Below are 20,277 nucleotides of genomic sequence, written 5' to 3'. Positions count from 1 at the left end.
CTCGAGAGTTTCATGACTTGCAAGTCAATATCTTTCATTAAAGAAATACCATGTGACTTAGGGCGTTTACGACCCCAACATCATGATACTTGTCATTGAGATGTTCTCTAAACATAACTCATATATAAGGCAATAAGGCCTAAGTGGTTGATTAAATTTTAGGGATTTTGAAATTAACATATGGATGACACGTGGTACTTTGATAATTATTTGAAACAATTCTTTAAAGGCTTATTGGCATCGGGAATAAGGGTTAAGATAATCTTTCTTTTAGCATTCTTAAGTCTCTTCTCTCCAAACTTCAACTGATATCCACATTCTAACCATCTCAATCATTCTACGACACTCTATCTTTCGGTGAACTATAACAAATCATCATAACTTTCTCATATTAATAATTGGTGCAGTGAGCATGGCCTCACTCTCGACCAACATGATCAATAGAATAAATGCTTACCCCAATAACAACTTTCCTAACAACCAAAACTTTAAAAATTTTCAAACTTCCCTTGCAACTAAGATTACCCAACAACAAAAACTTTCAATAATATCAAAGTATATTGTCTCGTCCCCCGAGGAAACATAAACTTTGGCCAATAGTACCATCATCCCTACAATCCATTTAGCTAGTAGCCCATTAGGACCCCTACCCTAGGTACCCTTCACCAGCTCCAGGGAACCAAATTTCTAACCAAAATTATAACCTATAATGTCGAAACCATCTTTTTGAAAATAAAAATTCTAGTTGTCGACTTTAAAAATAAAAATAGAGTCGCCACCGATCCTTTATTAAGGTGTGATCGGCTCACCTTAAAAATTATTTTGGTCTACGAATTTTGAGAAAAGAGTCCGGGAGTCAGTTACGCACGAGGAAGGGTTAGCACCCTCGTAACGCCCAAAATCGGTACCAAATTGACCATTTAATGTCTTGATGTCGAAAGTTTAAAAAAAATTTTAAAATCAACTCAAGCGATGGAATTTGAAAAAAGGATATTCAATTACTCAAGTCATGTAAAGAAATCGAGTCCCAATACGTTAGGGTACAATTCTTCATAATCCCCGAACTTTGAATATCACTTTATTTTATGTGAAAATCTTCATTTTGAGAAAATAACGTGTCACACCCAATACGTTAGGGCACAACAAGTTAAGCTCCCAAAAATGATTTTTATACTCATGTATTTTGAATAAGGAATATCCTCGGTTATTTAAAATCATCAAAGAAAATCAGAACTCAATACGTTAGGGCTCAATTTCCCTTGAAAATCCCAAACTTTGAATATTACTTTTTATTTTTTTTTTAAAAACCTTCGAATCAAGAAAAAAACTTTGATGTATTGTCAAAACCAAAATATATTTTCTAAAGGGCATGTTAAAAGTGGATGTATAATATCAAAACAGATACTTCAATAATGAATTACATGTGTATATGTATTTACAATATATATATATATATAAAATATAAAGTATATAAAAGTTTAAAAATAATAAAAGAGAACATATATAAAAACGTATGTATATAGGCATATATATATATATATATGAATGTAAAAATTATGGAAATAAAATAATATATAGAAGAACAGAAGCACGCATATATAAAAGCCTAAAATATATATATTAAATATGCATAGATATGATATAGAAAGTATGCGAATGTATATGTATAGAAAATATGATAATAATAATGATAGTAAATAATGTAATAATAATAGTAATGGAAATAATAAATAAAAACAAAATTAAAAACGAATTGTAGAAAAAAAGAAAAAAACAATAAATGTAATTAAAACGAAATGAAGGACTAAATTGCGATGCACATTATACGAGAGGGGTCAAAATAGAAATAATCCGCTTCCCTAAAATGCTACACAGCAATGGGGACTGATTTGAAACAAAAATAAAAAATGCGGCCAAAATTAAAAGAAATAAAAAGTTGATTTAAACATGCTCTTAAAAATCAAGGGACTAAATGCGTAAATTAACCATTTGGCGAGAACGCGGATCCTCCCTCCGGTCGGGTCACCGCTGGTCAAGCCTGGTAAACGGCACTGCTTTTGCCTGTTATTTAAAACAGATTTTTCCTTTCAAAATCGTTTACAACAGAAGGAAAGGGAAAAAAAAACAAATGCCCTCTTTTGCTCTGCTAGGGTTTAGTCCCTAGCGTCCTCGCGCCGCCTTTCGTCGGCCTCCTCACCAAAAGCTCCGATCGCGACGGAGATGGCGGTGGCGCCGCGACCTCAGGTAAGTTTCCCTTTCTTTTTCTTTGTTATTTTGCGAAATAATAATGAGAAAAAAAAAGAAAAAAGAAACGTTTGTAAATAAAAATGGACACTGCGAAATAAATAAAAAATCACCTTTGAAAAAAAAAACAAATTCTATATCTGTATTTTCTCTGTGCTTTTTCGTATCTATTTCCTCCCCTTTTTACATATTAAAAGTGGCCTTTTATAGGCCGAAAAGAAAAAGAAATCAAATCAATGATATTATTTTCTGCTTGTTTTTCTCCTTCGGACTTTTTGAGTCCGTTTTTGCAGGTGTCGTGGGGAGCAAACGAGCGTGGGGAGGCCGATCTCCGAGTCCTGCGGCGACTGGATACTCGCTGGAGGCATTGAAGGCGGCGCTAGGCAAATGCGGTTAGGGTTTGTTTTTAGTGCTGGGTTAGATTTAGGGTAACTTGGTTTGGGCTATGTCAATGGGTTATTGGGCCGTGTAAAATGTAGGCCTGTTTATTGTATTTTTCTATTTTGGTTTAGGGCTAATTGGGCCTGCTACATATAATAAGTCTCAAAGCTCTAAGAACAACTTTAGTATAACACCCCTAACCCATATCCGTCACCGAAACAGGGTTACGGAACATTACCGGAGTTTACAGATTTAAAAAGCAGTTTACACATATCATTTACTATTCATAACCGAAATCAAACATATTCAATCATAATGTCCCTTGAATAACCCTTGAATAAGCCCTCGAGACCCAATTTTTACTTTAGAAATAAGTCAGGACTAAATTGGGAACTTAGAGAATTTTTCGCAAAACCTCAAAATTTTTCTTAGGTGCAGGGGACACACGTGTAATAGCCCGATTTTGGGTCTAGTCGAAACAGTGGTTTTGGGACTACAAATCCGACGAGGAAAAAATGTAATGGCCTGAATTTTCAGAGGTGTCGGAACGGTGATTCGAGATCACTAAATTCGACAAATGGGTAGAAAATATTATTAATTCAGTGAGTATAAGTTAAATGTGAAGTTAGGAAAATTTTTGAAATAGTGAATAGTGCAATAGAAATAAATATTAAAATAATTAGAATCGAAAATGAGGTATCGAGACCTCGGGGATTTTAAACTGAGCCATAAATATTTTTATAAATATTTATGGAGTGTTAAAAAGTTAGTATTAAAGTTTCGTTAAGAAAATTTAAAGTTCCGATAATTAATTGAACAAAAAGGACTAAATTGTAACAAATGCAAAATTATGAAAAATTATTAAATAGCTTAAATGATAAAAGGAAGAGGGCTTAAAAGGGAAATAGACCCAAGGTCTATTTGGGCTGGACGGCAAAGGCATGAAATCAGCAACAAAGTCAGGAGAATTAAGGGCAAAATTAGAATATTGCAAAATTTACTTAATAAAGTTAGGACCAAAGTGGAATTATATAGATTTCTCTTCATTTTTCTGCATTCTCATCAGCTAAAACACCATAGAAGGGTTCCTTAAGCTGGTTCTTCATATTCTTACTACAAGTAAGTTCAATTCTTGATTATTTCTTGAATTTTTTGGGTTTTTGTGTTCAACTTGGCCCACTTGTTTTATTCATTAGTTTTTGATTCTATGAAAGAATTTGAAAGTTGATATGAATACATGCTAGAAGTATATGATGATTTAGCATGGAATTAGAGCTTTAAATTGTTCATATACTGATTTTATTGAAAGAATTGAATAGAAAGTGAATGTTTGGGACCTAATAGTAAAAGAGTTTGAAGTTATGGTTTTATGTGGAAATACTGAATTTCAATAGTTGTGAAATAATTTATAATGTCTAGGTAAAGTAATAATTGAGAAAATTTAACTTAATTGAGGGGTTAATTAAGCAATGACTGAATTGTATGAACTGTGAAATTTGGGGCAAAATGGAAATCAACATTTTACACTAAAACAGTTTTAGACAGTAGCAGTGGTTTAACTTTGAAAAATCATCAAAATTTTTGGGAATTGAATTAGAGGGTGAATAAAATATGAAATTAAATCTTATTGAGTCTAGTTTCTCATAGAAGAAACAGTGTAAGTAATGGAATTGTAAATTATGAGATATAATAAATTTTGTGAGACAATGTCAGAATGATTTTAGGTTCCCCTGTTCTGACTTTGGAAAATCATAAAAAATTGAATAAAAATAATTATGAGATATAATTTATATGCTTAGAATCCTTAATGAGTCTATTTTCAAATTATATAAACGGAAACATCATTCGAATTCTGTACAATTAGATAATTCATTTTTAGTGAATAGTGGTTGGAACTGTCAGACAGCGAAACGGGGGAAGCTTTAAAGAATAAACTGTACTATTTGGCTAAACAAAAAATTCTGAAAATTTTATGGTAAGAATATATGTGAGTCTAGTTTCAGATAAAATTAACGGATCTTAATTTGGAGCTCTGTAGCTCCAGATAAAAATAATTTAGTGACTATAACTCGACTAGACAACTTTGAATTTAAATATAAGTGAATAGTGAAATTATGTATAATGCTATTTAAGTGTGTTATATGCATCAAGGATGTGGGATGGAGAGGAGGAGGAGGACAATAAAGTATATGAATGAATTGTGTATAATTTGTTATATTCTTGATTATAATTGATAAACGATGAAATAGAAATGATGCTTATATTTGTTTATTATTGGTCATGGTCTAAACTCGTGTGAAAATAAAGTTTCATAGTATGTGTGTATGGTATATTCGGTATATGATTTGGCATGAAATAATGTCATGAATGGTTTATGAATTAACACATATTGGTAAGCGTGATACATGAATAAATGTTGTGATTATCCATGCTTATAATGCTTATGCTATATGTGTATTTGGCTAACATATTTGGTGTACATGTTTAGGCTTTGGCCAAATAGTGGCTAGATTATGCCATATTAAATTTATAAGTTATGCATTGAAATAGTAAGTTCATATGGCTGAAATTTAATGATTAAATGTTAATTTCATGAATTATATAATGTATGATGAAATATATTTATTGTTGAAATGAGAATAAAATAAAAATGTGAAAACCGAATAAATGATCAAATTGAGCGGAACGTCGGATTTGAGTACTTCTGATCAGTGATAAGTGATAAGTGGTAGCTTTAGCTACACTTATCTGATCAGTGACAAGTGACAAGTGATAAGTGATAGCTTCAGCTACACTTATCTGATCAGTGACAAGTGGCAAGTGATAAGTGGTAGCTTAGCTACACTTATCTGATCAGGGACAAGTGATAAGTGATCATACGTAAGACCATAGTTATACTATGGCAAAGTGGAAGTGAAGTACTCAATTTTCCGTAACCGTTCCCTAATTTGATTAAGGATGGTAAGTGACAAATGGGCCAAAAAGAATTAAAGTAAAGGATAAGTGGTAGCGTATTTATACCAGGATGATGTTGTTATTTAAGCTAAAGTGATATCTTCATTGCGAAATTGAGAATTTCATAAATGTGTTAATGAATGGTATAATCGATAAACGTTGAGTTAAATGGTAAATACGTATTAGTGTTAAACTTAGTGACATTGAATTGTACGTGAATTAAATGGAAATTGCTAGTGATATGATCTAAATTGTGAGCATGAGAAATTGCGCATTGAATGAAATGGAAATGAAGCATTGAATTGCATGAGTATGTATCGGGTCTCGTAGACTCTATTTATTAAGATTATAATATTTTGAGGATATATTGTGAAGAGTTATAAAAGCATGTTAATAATTTTGAAAATTTTAATTTAGATGAAATTTTATAACTCGGTTAAATATGTTTACAAGTGTATGTGTTCTGGTAATGCCTCGTACCCTATTTCGGTGTTGGATACGGGTAAGGGGTTTTATAACACGCCTGTGTGGCTAGGCCATGTGACTCACACGGCCAAGTGACACGCTCGTGTCCCTGGCCGTGTGGGCATTCAATGTGAGGCACACGGCTGTGTCCCAACTCGTGTCCATGCCTGTGTAACTCTCTGACTTGGGTCACACGGCCAGCCACACAGTACCATTAAATAAAAATAATTTAATAAATTATATATATAGGTGTATTATATAAAAATATTGTTGTATAAATCTTTAAAGCATAAAATGTATATAAGTGAATCTTAAGAATATACTACAAAGTACCATTAAAGTATACGTATTATATTATATTAATAATAAAATAATTAAATCATACATTATAAAATTAAATGATAATATATGTTAAATAAAAACTTAAAGTAATAATATACCATAAAATATAATTATGTATATAAAAGGTTACATGGATTAATAAAAAATATAATAATAATGTTAAATAATAATAATAATAGTAATAATAAAATAAAACCGATAGTAAACTAATAAAAATAATAAAACAAAGGACCGATTTAGAATATAACAGAAATTTAATAGCAAATCTTGACATAAATAGAAAAGAAAGGACCGGATTGAATCATGGTGCAAAATAAGGACCTGTCGTGTAAATAACCCTCCCCATACCAAAACACGCGGGTCAAGCTGCAATCGGATCGGGTCATCGGGTCTGAACCTTATACGACGTCGTTTTAAGGCCATTGCAATGGGCTTCAAACGACGCCGTTTCTTATCAATCAGAAGTACCCTAATTAGCAGGGTTTTCCATTTTCCCAACAAAACTAAAAGGCCAAAGCAGCCTTTCTCTCCGCCGCAAAAGAGCAACCCCTCTTCAACTTCGATTCCGACAAAGTGAGCGAGGTCCGGTGACATGTTTCGAGAAGGTAAGACTTCCCTCTCATTCCTCTTTTATTTTATTTTGCAAATGTATGTAAAAAAACGAAAAAGAATTGAAGAAGAACAAAAAAAGCAAATCGAAAATCACCTTATTTCTTATTCAATTTCTCTGTGTTCTTTCTTTCATAAAATGATCTTCTCCCTTTTATTTATTTTTTTATATGAAAAAGAAATGGAAAATAAATAAAACCAAAAATGATAACAGAGACGAGATTCCCTTTCTAAAAATTTCTTTTTGTATTTCAAAAATCCCCCCCATTACATCGTTTTTTTGGGCTTATAAAGCCGAAATATCAATGCTTTTTTTTCTATTTTTTTTCACTGTTTTTGCTCTTTTGATGCTGCTCCTATTTCTTTTTCATGTTGTTTGCAGGTCTTTGGCAAAGGCAGAGGAGTGGCTTGCCGTTTTGGTGTAAGGCTAGCTGGCGGTGGCAGACTTCGGGCGACGAGTACTCTGAAGGCACATGGGCAGCAAGCTGCGGCGCGAAAAAAGGAGGGAACCCTCGGGTTCCCTGATGCTGTTTAATTTTGGGCCTCATTGGGCCATTTAGGTTTTGGATTTGGGCCGCTCGGTCCTGTTGTTCACGGACTGTCATATATATTTTGACTGTTTATTATTTTTTGGTTTTATTTCGGGCCTGGGCTAAATTGGGCCTCTACAAAAATCATTGCACTAAAGGCACAAATCTTAACAAAGTGCTCTTCAACGACGCATAGAAGAACTGATGACAACTCAACAAGTTACTCGTTGGCATGGATAGATAGATAGAGATGATGGTGCTTCCTTAATATCTAACATTCATTTATTCTTTTTTGATTTCCTTATTTTCTGGACTTTCAAATATTTGGTTTCTTTTGCTAGATCTTAGGTTTTTGCATCATTTGGCATCAGAACTTTGATTCAGGGGTTTAAGATAATTGATTTCCTTAATAATCATTGAAAAAAAAAGATAAATTTTGAAAAAAAGAAATTCAAGTTTGCTAATTTTGGAAATTTGCATCCAGGAAGACATCACAAGAGAGTAGAAGGTTATGGTAAAGATTCGAAGGTTGTAGTCAAACAATATTCAAGATTCAAGAAGTATTTTTTTAACAACATAAAATGATACGAGTTTAAGTAAAACTTTTAAGTGTTTAACTTTGTTTATAACTCTTATTATTAAAAGAGTATTATATTTAATTAAAAAGAAATTGAAAAATAAATTTCCTTAATTATGGTTAGCCAAATTGTTGATATCTATTGTAAGGGTTCTGCAGGCATTCGCGGAACATATACAAAATTCTTGTGTCGCATTTTTGGATAAGATTTTAGGCGAATTCATTCATGGTAAGCTAGAAATATCCTTGTCCAATGGCTTCTAAAATTCATCCACTCATGTGATGTCTACATATTTCTTTGTGTATCTCTTGTAGGACATAGCCTAACTTACTTGGGGTTTAGACGGTGAAGCAAGGGTTAGGTGAGGAATATTTGTTTCCAAAGTGTTCCTTTTAAGTTAGGGGTAAGTGTCTGATTGAATTGAGTTAATCTAAGTGAATTTTTTATAATTTAGTTGAGTATTTTTGAATCGAGTTGAATAACATTGTTCTAGTTGAATTTCAAAACATGTCAAATTAAAACTTATCCGCAATATAAATCAATTTTAAGGTAGCATAAATTTATTTAAAGTAAAATAATTGAAAACCAAGATGCTTTAGTATAATAAACTTGGTTTTGTAATTTACTTGTTTAAGGCCTTTAATTTATAATTTTGAAAAAAAGATTAACATTTTTATAGATTTTTTTTTGTATTTTTAAGGATCATATTGTTTATTTTAAAATTGTAGGAGACCAAAAGATAATTATACGAATTTGTTAAAATTCAACTTGAATTCGGAATACCCTAAATTAAAAAACAGTTGAATTTTTTTGGAATGAAATGGAACCTACTTTTAGCGACGCGTACTCACCGTCTTCATTCACAATTTGGGTAGGTAGCTTATCTTCAGCAAGATATTTAATAATAGGCGTTATCCAAGCTCTTTCCCCACGGTGAATCCCTATGGATGAAATGACTGAAATTTACTGAGAAAATATGTCAACAATTGCAATAACTAAAAATCCAGTTTCTCATGGAAGACGACACACCTTGGCATATGACATAACCATATTTGGGAGTTGATTGCAATTCAGGTATCGTTGCACAAAGGAACAGATAGCCGATATTCTTTCCAGCACTTCTTGGTATTGAAATGATTCAAAACTTGTTGACCCAGTCTATAGCAATTCAGGATTTGGTTGTTTTGCAATTTTCAAATTCCTGTCAGAGTGGGTTCCTGATGAATTAGTGGGTGCCAATGAAAAACTCATTTGTGAGCCTATTACATGGTCTATCAGTTAAAAAGTGATAAAAAGAAAAGATTTTTTTTTCCTTTCTTTCTATAGGTGTGGTTGTTCTTTGTTTTCTCTGCATTTGGAAGAATTGATTTTTATATATTAAGAAGGAAAATAAACATTTCTGCTATTTTCTTTTCCCACTTCTCTTTCCTACCAGCCTTCCACTTTTTCACTCCCTCCTTTCATCTCACTAATTTTCCACCTAACCAAGTACACCCTTACTGCATTTCTAATGTTTATCTATCTCCTGCAACATGTACAGCCAATGCATTTGCCATTTATATGGTATTACTTTCTAGGAGAGAGTAGAGCTCAAATTGGAGTTGGCAAAGCTGGTGTGTATATTGCAATGATTGTTGGTGAGATTTTAGATTTCTGATGTTTGAGATAAATGCAGACGGTCTGCAGCAGACTTTTCCGATTCCAATGAACTTTCATTGAGCCAAAAAAAAAAAAATCGTGGGGAGAGCTTGAATCAAACATGAATAATAATAATTGTATCAAATAATAATAATAATGATAACAATAATAATAGTACCAACAGTACGTGCATTTTGAAACCTTTACATGAGACTATGTTGTGCAGACTCTTTATCCCATGTTCAACACGTTTAAACACAAGTACGGAGATATAATTTCTCAAATACATGCAAAACTTAGAAAAAAAATTTAAAAATGAACATATCTATGTTAGACTTACTGGTACCCATCACTCACCTCTAAATCTAGATAAGATAGAGGTGAAGGGAATTCATATACAATTTTGTACAATTTAACTTATTCGCTCTAAAAAGGAACCGTGATGCCTAAATTTTCCGAAAGGGCACACCCAGCAGTCATTTCAACTATACATTCTATTCATGTATATGTAGAAATTCATAACCTTCAGCTCTTCTTGGCATTCATGAGGTTCCGCACAGTCATCACAAGCTGTTGCCGTTCACCTTCTACCTCTGCGAATTTGAGGCTTATATCTGAATATCGTTCTTGCATATCTTTCAATTCATTTTCCATGGATTTGTTTCGCTCCTTTAAGGATGTTAGTTCAGCCATCAGTTCATCATGGTTACCACCATCACTGCTGTTTATAAGAAATCAATAGAAGTAAATTAGTTACCCTACTCTTTGGTTTCTCCAACAATCTTCTACCTATATATTGATACATGTCTTACCTTTTCACGAAGGGCACTGCATATCCATTTTCTTTCGATATGCATGCTTTCCCATTTGATGTAACCTCCTTAGTGTCTTTAAACACCTGCAACTTTTTAAGAAAAATTTATGCCAAAGAAAGAAATACAAATGTAAGTAATGAAACAAGATTATCAGTTGTTAATGCCATGAGGAATGTAGAAACTGGAAACCTCTTGATGCATAACTTTAGTCATGACAAATAAATATACACGGCTTCCCTTAAAATGAAGGGTTTTTCTTTTCCTTCTTATTAATCATGGAATGATGGTTCTACCTTTTGAAGTTGGTAACTGCAGAAACCAGTGTTGTACTCATTGAGTTTGTTTTCTAACTCATCAATTTTCTTCTGAAGATCCTTTTCCTTTTCCAAAAAGACATTTGTGGATGTTTCCAAAGCAGCTTCCTTCAACTTCATTTGTCCCTGCCATGAGAAGTAAAAAAGATAATCACTGTGAATACAAAATTTCCATTTTCATAATCCCATTAGTAAGGAAAAAACAAACAAAAAGGGGAATTTTGATCTCGGTATGGACAGCTTGATTCTGACTGATATTTTCGGTACTAGAAAACAGATGCTGTAATTGTAAACCATTTTCAGCAAACAGATTCAAAGACAAACTTGATTTTATATGAAACTTGGATGTTTAAATTTACCTCAAGCAACTTTATTGTCTCCCTCAGGCTTGCGACCTCTTTAGGACTGTGAGGAACCATGGCAGATTTATTGTTTCTTAATGGTGTTCTTGTTCCATCAGAAACAACTCCTCTTCTATTGCTCTCTTTCAACTTCTTTTCTATTCCAGTAAATGCATCTTCCTTCTTCTTAAGGTCAGTCCTTAATTGAACTACTTGCTTCCTGAGTTTTTCTTTCTCTATTTCATCCTCAAACACTGAATGTTTCAATTTATCGCACTGAGCTTTGAGGGTGTCCAGCTCTGATTGTAAGGATTCAATTGACGCATCTTTCTCTTCCTTCAAATGCCTCATTCTCTGCAACTCCTCCTCTGACTTAGTTGCTTCCTTTTTCATCAAAGCAATCGCACTCACTAGATTATTTCTTTCTAAATTTCCTCTTTGCATCTGCTCTTCAGTTCCTTGGACAAGTGCTTTTGTATGTTCCAACTCAAGTTTCAAGCTTTCCATCTGCTCAGCTTGTTCACGTAGGCATTTCTTTTCGGTAGTTAGCTTGTCAATCTCAGCTTTTAGGCTACTGATCTCCTTAGAAAAAGCCCCACTAACTTCTTCCACATGCTTCTTTTGGTGTTCAAGCTGCTTAGATTTGTCATCAATTTCCTCCAACATCTGCTCTATCTGATTTGATTTTAACTTTACTAGATTGGAAAGGTCACAGAGTTTCGCTTCATAATCATCCGTAGCTGATTGGAGCTCTTCCTTAGCTTTCTTGAGCAGTTCTTCCAGCTGATTTCTCTGCAAGCGTAGCTCATTAGCTTCAGCTAGAGCATTTGTAGCCACCTTCTCATTTGCATCAAATGTTGAGGCCATCTGCATGGAGAGTTTTTTGAATTCCTCTTGTAGCCTTATAGCTGTATTTGCATTCTTCAATCTTGTCATTTGTAAGGCTTCCTCAGCTCTAATAGCTCTTTGCTCCTGCTCAACTTTGTTTTGTGTGACAGATCCTAGATCCCTTTCAAACACTTTTGCCTGTTTTTCTAACTCCTCCTCCAAGCTTCTGATGTGGGTTTCGAGTTCATTTATTGTCACCAAAGAGCCGGAGAATTCTTTTGATTGCTTGCTGAGTTCCCTTTGCAAGCATTCAATTTGGTTCTCGAGTTCATTTATGGTAGCAGAAGAAGATGGGCACTCATACTGAATCTTCAGTTGTTCTCGCAGCCGGGTTTGCTCTAATTTGTATGAGATGTCATGATTTTCCTGCTTCAGTATCTCATAGTCAAGTGCCAGCTGCTCCATTTGTGCCTCGAGCTCATCTTTATCTCTCTTGTAGATCTCCAACTCACTGTTGAGGTCCATGACCTTCTGCTCCAGGACAGAGGTCTCCTTGGTGCCTCTGTGTTCTTTAACAAGATGTTCTGATGCCCTCTTATATTCATTCTCATCTCTGTCACTTCTTGAGATGGTGCCTCTCAATTCTTTAGCACTGCCATGGGACCCTGATTTGTTAGGAGTGTTGGACATCTCCATGTTCTTTGCATCCAACATTTCTTCTAGGTCTTGTACAGCAAGGATTAACTCAGCATTTGATTCCTGTGTCTTCTGCAGTTGTAACCGAAGATTGGAATTCAGATCCTTCTCATATTTCAGCTCTTCTCTGATTTCTTGAACCAGAACCCAGGGATCCCCATTCTCAAACTGCAGCCTGTTGTTTAGTTTTGCATCATTCTTTTGCTTCTGAAAGGCTTTCAGTTTATTACATTCTAATTTGAGTGCATCTCTTTCTTCTTTCAAAGTAACAACTTCCCGTGAGAGATCCTGCCCCCTTTTGCTCTCCTTTACAATTTGCTTCCTCAGAGTCTGCAATTCCATATCTGACACATCCACTTGCCTGGACAAAGCATTGACCTCATTCTTGAGCTTTTCAATTTCACTATCTGAACCATGTTGGCAATTTTCTCGTGGAAAGTTGTCCTGGGAACTGTTGGAGTCTTCAGTACTCATTCCGTGATCAGAACCTGCCGACCACTCATTCTTTACATTGTCATCCTTCATTCCAAGTTCTCGTGGAGTATCAAGTTCAGAGCTACTATTAGAACTTGAAATGGTAATATCAGATCCATCAGATCCTTTATGATTTCCACGCAATTCAACATTGTGGGTGGTTTTGCTGAAAGATGCATCCTGTCAGAGATATTCACAAACAAATAAGTAAAACATGCAAATCCATTTTCCATCAAGTTTTCTACATTAAGCAAATATAAAGAGACGAAAAAGTTAAGAGAAGAAGAAATGGTCTGGAAAGCAGCAATAAGAAAACCCAAAATGAACGCTTTTTCACTTATAAATAGGATGGGAGCCTTACTTCAATGAGATCCTTCTTAATGCTTTCATCTTCATAACCATTGCTCAAGTGGGCCTTCAAGCTCCTCTCTTGCAATTTAAAACTTGCATCTTCAGTTTCTTCCACCTCTCTGACAACGTCAAGCTCACAAATAAACACTTCTAGATTCCAGAAACAACCTCCAATCACCACAAGAATTCAAAAAAAAAAAAAAAAGTGGCAAGTCTTTACCTTTGATCAGCATTTTCATGCAACCTCTGTATTGAGACCTGGTCAATACCAATGGCTTGAATTCAATTTTCAACATCAAAATTGAATAAAAATATGAGACAGAATGTATAGAGTGGGATTGAGGATACTAACATGCAAAATTGCTTTAGAGTTCGAATTCTTTAATGGAAGAGAAACGGTGGAAGTTTTATTTGCCTCAGCATAAACAGCAAAATCAATTGAAACTTCCCCAACCAAACCTCCTTTTCCCACACCCTAAAACATATATACGTTACTTGCATCATAATGTATAAAAAGAAATTAAAAAAAAAAACTCAAAATTTTCATCAAAAAATATATATCTTACTGTTGATAAAATAAAATGATAGATTCTTTCATTGATCTTTCCAGTTTTTGGCTCCCTAACAAATTTAACGGTCTCGTAAAGTGGATTTTCCCATCGACAGTTTCCGTCCTGAACCGTCGCCTTTTCTAATGTTTTTATCGGTTTTCCCCCATCGTCAGGAATTACTGATATCATCAATGACTCTGCCAACTAAATTACGCAGAAAATGGTTAATATTTCAACATTTCTTAAATTGTTCAGTCACATTACAAATAGTAATAAATAAATAAGGTAATTACTTATAATTAAAAGCTTTTGAGAAAAGAATTTAACCAAGCAAAATAGTTCAAGCAGCTTCAAAGGAAGTTGTTTTTGAGCAACGAGGCTAACAAAGAAAGATATAAGCAAACAGCATTACGAATTTCAGAAAAAGAAAGAAGAATTTGAAAGAGCGAGAGAGTACTTGAGTAGCATGGAACTGCAACTTGAAGACAGCTTTGATCCTGTCCTTGTCGCTCCTCCATCTCACCGACTTAAACATCTCCTCCGAAAAACCCGCAGGAAATCCAGGAATGAGACCGAAGCTCTGGAAATTATCGCTGAAAACTCAACATTCGATCGCTCGATCCCGATGCCGGAGGTTCAAAAAAAATGCAAGCACGCGCGGGAAAGCAAAGCCTATGGCGTCAATCTACACGTGGATTTCGAGTAAACAGGAGCGAGCTGGTGCAATGCGAGTGCAAAACCGAGTGAAGAACTCAGAAACAAGGATGCATTGAAAGAGAGGAGATCTAAAGATTAAAGAAGAGCTTTTTCTCTTCGCCTCCCTGCTTTCTATTTGTAAGTTGCAACAGTCTCTGCTGGAAAGCGATTGCACATATTTAAAAATATCAATAAATAACAAAATTCAAATTTTGAAGGAGAAGCTTCTTCTTCCTCATTAATTAATTAATTATGTATTAAGCCAAGGGAACAGTAAAGCAAATACGTCTTCAATCTGCAGCTAAATTATCCGTTTTTAATTTAATTGATTGAATTACAAAATAAATAAATAAACACAAATCAATAAAAAATAAATTATAACAATACAAACTAAAATTTTATTCAACCAATTTTGATAAAACTCTAACCATAACTAATTAGCGTGATTTAAGCTCAAATTACACTTAAAAAATAATTGGAATTTATTATTATCACATTCCATCAATCTTTTATTAATTTTCTGAACAAAATCCAACTACTTATTAATATATTTCACAATTGGAATTTTAATGAATTGAAGACTTTAATATTGTATTTGTTTGGAGGAACCAAATATTGAATCCTTTACGTACAAAATATATATGCAGTCAGGTAGCGCCGCCGACCACCGTAGGCCTAGCTATATATATATGTATACTCACGTACCTGCCGTTTGGTTGATTTATATGTTAGGTGGGGGAGGCTGAAATAAGACAAAATGGTCCTTATTTATTTGTTGCCCAAAAAAATGGTCTTATTTAAGAACCACTTCGGATGTTTTGGTAAATTACATAATTGATCATTCAATTTTCAAACGTTTTCATTTTGGATATCAATTTTTTTCTGTTGTTATTGTACATTCATCTTAATTACCCAACTTTAATATGTTTTTATTTTAATAGTTCATTTTATCTTCTTTTTTTAAATTAATTTTAAATTTTTAGTAAGAGGGAAAACTTAGGCTTTTTACATAGAAAAATCATTTATCTTTTAATTTATTTTATTTTTTCTTTTTAGAATTAGTTTTAGTTTTTTTCCAATAAAAGAGAAAATTTTGGTTTTACAGGAAAATTCATTTTATATTTTAAATTTCCTTTAATTTTTCATATTCTAGAATTAATTTTAAACTTTTTCCTCATAAAAGGGAAAAACTTGAGATTTTACAAGAGATTACGTGAGTTTTATAGGAAAAACTTAGGTTTTACAAGAAAAATATTTTATCTTTTTCCCTCTTTTAAAATTAATTTTAGATTTTTGCTAGTAATAAATGAAAATATAAGTTCCATCTCGGTATTTGAATAACTTAATTCCTTGTAAAAAATCAAATTTTTCTCTTTTAGAAAAAACAAAATTAATTTTAAAAAGAAAATAAATTACCAGAATAAAAATTTATTAAAGTTGTCTGATTAAAATGAGCATACAATAACACTAAATTACTAGCAGTTGACTAAAATAAAATTAATTAAAATTGAGTGACTGAAATGGGTATGCAATAATAATAAATTACTAGCAGGTGACCAAAATTAGAAGAATAGCTTCTTATAGCAGTTCTTAAAATGAAAATAGTAAAATAAATTTTTTATTTTTGACACTCAAAATGAAAATTTGCAGAAGTTTAATGATGGATTGTTATAGTAAATTATTTGTAGAATTTTTAATAATATCAATTTAAAATTTTAAAAGAATCAAGATTGTCATAACAATTGGTAGCTTAGATGAGAATTATTTTCCTTGGAAAATTGAGAGATGAGGCAAGCCTCCATGGCAGGAACAAATTAATACCCATAAATATTCTAAAATAAATTGGGTTTCTTTGAGTTGTTGACAGCAATAAACTTATTTTAATTCGATGATTAAAAAAATAAAAGGAAAAGTATAAGGTAGAAAATGAACTAAATGTATGGTGTAAGGTGGTAGTGGTACGTGGTGGAGAGTTGGGAGGTGAAGAAGGTTAATAGCTGAGAATCAAAGTAAACCAAACATATACAATGTGTTGTTTGGTAGGGTTGCTTTTGGTGTATATATATATATATATTCTTTACTTGGCTTTAAAGCTGGTCATGCTCATGTGTTGGCTCGCTGTGAGTTTCATGTATAAGCCTACTCCGCCTACACCTCCTTTGTAAGGAAAACGAAAACTCCTTCAATAAAAGGCATGTGCTTTGAAGATTAAAGTTTGCTGGGATGGACGGAACAGACTCTGCCTACCCATTCCCCCCTCCACTCTGTATGGCTTCACAACAACCGCCAACCTAATTGCTTGCGGCCTCAGCTTCACCAGTAGCTCTCCATTTTGTTGTTCAATGAAAATTATCATTTCCCCTTTTACTGACCCAAAGACACGTGCTAGGACCATGCGACTACTGTGTTTAGACAAACATAATCAAGTATTGTTGATGAGTGGGCAATTGGATAAGTTGTAATCTAAGGTGTCAGTGAGGCCCACGACTAGTGATTTCGAGGGTCCATGACTTTCACTGCAAAGGGCCACCACACTTTTTTAATGTAAGTTCAGATGAGGTGAGGGTTTGTATGAAGGCAAAGAATGTCGGCCCAACTTTCTTGAGTTGGTTTTAGAGATGAACCGGCGGGGCTTAATCCATTGGTTTCATCATTACTTAGCTTTACCATGAGTTACATTGATGAAATAATGGCAACGAAAGCATCCAACTTTTTGAGGCTTATAATTAAGCTATAATTAATGGTATCTCATTAGGGACATTACTACCTTTTTGGTTTCAATAACCCTAAAACTAATTATCAATCAAATCAAAGATGAGGAGGGAATTTATAACCCAAAGCCAGATGAAGCTTGTGAAGTGGGGTACTCTTTTTTGTCATGTGAAACAGTGCTGTTCTTCTAATTTACTGTTTTCTTGGAAAAGAATTGTGTAATTATTTGGACGATCTGACAACTTGAGAAGATACAGATAATAAAGCTGCTCATTGGTGTTATTTGCAACTTAATTAATTTTAATATTCAATCCTATGTTCCAAATTACGCTTTGTAGGCTACATCTTGGATTTCTTTTTCCTTTTTATTCACGTGAACGCAGTTTCCTTTTTCTTTTCTTTTTTTGTTGTTGTTGTTTTTCACTTTCACTTTCACTTTCCTTTTCTTTTTTTTTCCTTTTAACATACTAATCATATTATAGCGTCGCCAAAAATAAAGCTGAAAGAGTCATAAAATTGTAGAAGAAAATCAAAAGATGAAAAAGAAACTAATTAAAAACTAAGAGAGGGGATGGGGGTGAAATCATGAAGAGAATAAGTGCACACACATGAGGGGAACAGAAGGTGGTCACCTCAAGAGAAAGGAGTAGATTTTCGTATATATCCGAAGGGAATTAGACTTGATCATGAATTGAGTGGTTTGTTTAGACTTGAAGGTCTGTCTGAAAGGTAAGAGGATTTGAACAAAATTATAGACTCAAAAAACGAGTTTAGACAAAAAATAAGATATGCTTTCTAAATAGGTCAAGCCTCATGTAAGATTTTTTGTTCAAGCTTAGCCCCACCTGAATTAGCCTAATTTTTTTTGTTTTTGTCATTTCGTTGTTGTTTTGCTGTCATTTCACTATTATATTGTTACTATTTTGTTGTTATTGCTTAGATATTGTATAATTTTTGTTTTATTTGTTAATTTTGTTATTATTTTAGAGGCATTTACTTATTAAGTTGCAACTTATCTAAGTATAAAGATTTTTTTAATGTGTTTTCAATTTGTTGGGAAAATATATTTTAATGATTTTAGTGTATTTGATATATTATATTTTAATATATATATATAAATATAAAACAATTAATACGAAAGGGTCAGGTCAAACTCAAATTTAGCATTTTTAATTTGGGCTAAACTTGGATTGAATTTTAAGTTCATTTTTTGGGCTAAACCGAGCCTGAACCTAGAAAATAAGCCTAATATTTTGCATTAACCCAACCCCAACCTGACTCATGATCAGATCTAGCTAATCTCAAACATCATCCATCCAAATAAACATTTCCTTTTATCTTTTTGGGATCATCATCATCGTGCAGAAGTGAGTTTCTAATTAGGAAAATGAGTAGAGAGGTGAGAATACAATGCAAAGACGTGGTTTGCGAGTGTCAAGAGTTGTGTATTAGAAGGGGAACTCACATGTATGGTTGATGTTTTTTTTTTAAAGTAACATGTATGCTTAATTTAGTCTAAAATAATTTATGGATTTATATAAATTAAAGAGTTAGTATTTACCCAGGAACATTCATAGTATTCCACCATAGATTCTAAGGACCAACATCCCTTTACAAGGAGTTTGAGCTCATATCTTGGATTATTTAAACATTTGGATCAACTAGCATAGTACAGGTAGTCCATAGGGCATAATCTTTTAGACTATGAAGTTCACATCGACAAGCCCAATAACCAAAGGCCTAATTTTTTTTTTTTAAATGGATAGGCAGCTTCAACTGATTTTTTCCAACTTCGAAAAAATGATAACCCACTTCCATGGATAATTGCAAGTTTGCAACCCTTGAATCACTTTGATCAGGCAGAGGACAATTAAATAAAGGATTGATGATAAAAAGATCATAATTATAAAATAATTTTCATATATAGAGATCCTTTTTTCTCAACAGGTACTTAATGAGAAGTCAAAAAACACGTTTTGGCAGGCATCCCACTCGCATTTCAAAGTTGCATGCTTGAAGTAAATAAAAGAAGGGTAAACTACACTCATGGTCACTTTTGTTTATCTTAGGTTACATTTCAGTCACTTATGTTTGAAATGTTACGTTTTAGTCACTTACGTTATTGTATTGTAACGTTTTAGTCACTGAGCCGTTAATTGTCGTTAATGGTGTAATGGTAAGCTGACGTGACACGTTAAATCATCATTTCAAATAAAAACTTTAGGTTAAATTATACAATTGGTCCCCATAATTTTTCATTTTGAGCAATTTAATTCTTTTATGTTCTTTTAACTTTCTTTCTTTTTTTTTTCCCTTTTTTTTTCATTCTCTTCTGCTTCTCCTTTTGTTTTTCTACCTTCTTTATTTCTTTTAACATACCAGGAAGTCGAATTGGTAGTGAAGAAAGAAGCAAGGCATGGGTTTATGGGTTTTGGTTATATAGGGTTTTGGTTATAGGCAAATGATGACAGTCGACTTCCTGTTTTTTCATTGCCAATTCGACTTCCTAATATGTTAAAAGAAATGGGAAATGTATGAAAACAGAGGGAGAAACAAAAGAGAATGGAAAAAAAGAGGAAAGTTTAAAGAACATAAAAGAAAGAAAATTAAATTACTTAAAACGAAAAAAATATGGGGATCAATTGTATAATTTAACCTAAAATTTTGTTTGAAATGATGATTTAATGTGTCACGTTAGCTTACCGTTACACCATTAACAACTCAGTGACTAAAATGTTACGACATGATAACGTAAAT

At 33.2% G+C, this 20,277-nt stretch overlaps 1 protein-coding gene across 4 annotated transcripts; it reads right to left on the bottom strand.

Moving 5' to 3' along the window:
* Positions 1-9,852: 9,852 nt before the first annotated feature.
* Positions 9,853-14,960, bottom strand: LOC105792193 (uncharacterized). 4 transcript variants are annotated; one of them, XM_012620637.2, is made up of 9 exons: positions 14,570-14,960; positions 14,128-14,316; positions 13,914-14,036; positions 13,782-13,819; positions 13,572-13,680; positions 11,231-13,390; positions 10,851-10,997; positions 10,555-10,646; positions 9,853-10,463 (listed from the first exon to the last, which is right to left on the bottom strand). In XM_012620637.2, the coding sequence occupies exons 1-9, from the start codon at positions 14,645-14,647 to the stop codon at positions 10,268-10,270; spliced, it is 3,132 nt and encodes a 1,043-aa protein (XP_012476091.1). In that variant the 5' UTR covers positions 14,648-14,960; the 3' UTR covers positions 9,853-10,267. The 4 variants fall into 4 exon arrangements, with proteins under 4 accessions (XP_012476091.1, XP_012476092.1, XP_012476093.1 ...); XM_012620638.2 differs by having other exon boundaries at positions 9,853-10,460; XM_012620639.2 differs by having other exon boundaries at positions 10,555-10,640.
* Between the last annotated feature and the right edge of the window lie 5,317 nt (positions 14,961-20,277).

The sequence above is a fragment of the Gossypium raimondii genome, chromosome 8 (assembly GCF_025698545.1).
Source record: "Gossypium raimondii isolate GPD5lz chromosome 8, ASM2569854v1, whole genome shotgun sequence".
Taxonomy (NCBI): Eukaryota; Viridiplantae; Streptophyta; class Magnoliopsida; order Malvales; family Malvaceae; genus Gossypium; species Gossypium raimondii.
Note: the sequence above shows the minus strand (reverse complement) of the source record. Positions and strands in the feature narration are given on the sequence as shown.

What these genes read in the sequence shown, in the direction of transcription:
- LOC105792193 (XM_012620637.2), bottom strand. Translation starts at nt 14,647, where the DNA reads ATGTTTAAGTCGGTGAGATGGAGGAGCGACAAGGACAGGATCAAAGCT. An exon ending in ACTCTAAAGCAATTTTGCAT is followed by an intron (nt 13,820 to 13,913) that starts GTTAGTATCCTC and finishes GGTATTGACCAG; the next exon opens with GTCTCAATACAGAGGTTGCA. An exon ending in AGACAATAAAGTTGCTTGAG is followed by an intron (nt 10,998 to 11,230) that starts GTAAATTTAAAC and finishes TTCTCATGGCAG; the next exon opens with GGACAAATGAAGTTGAAGGA.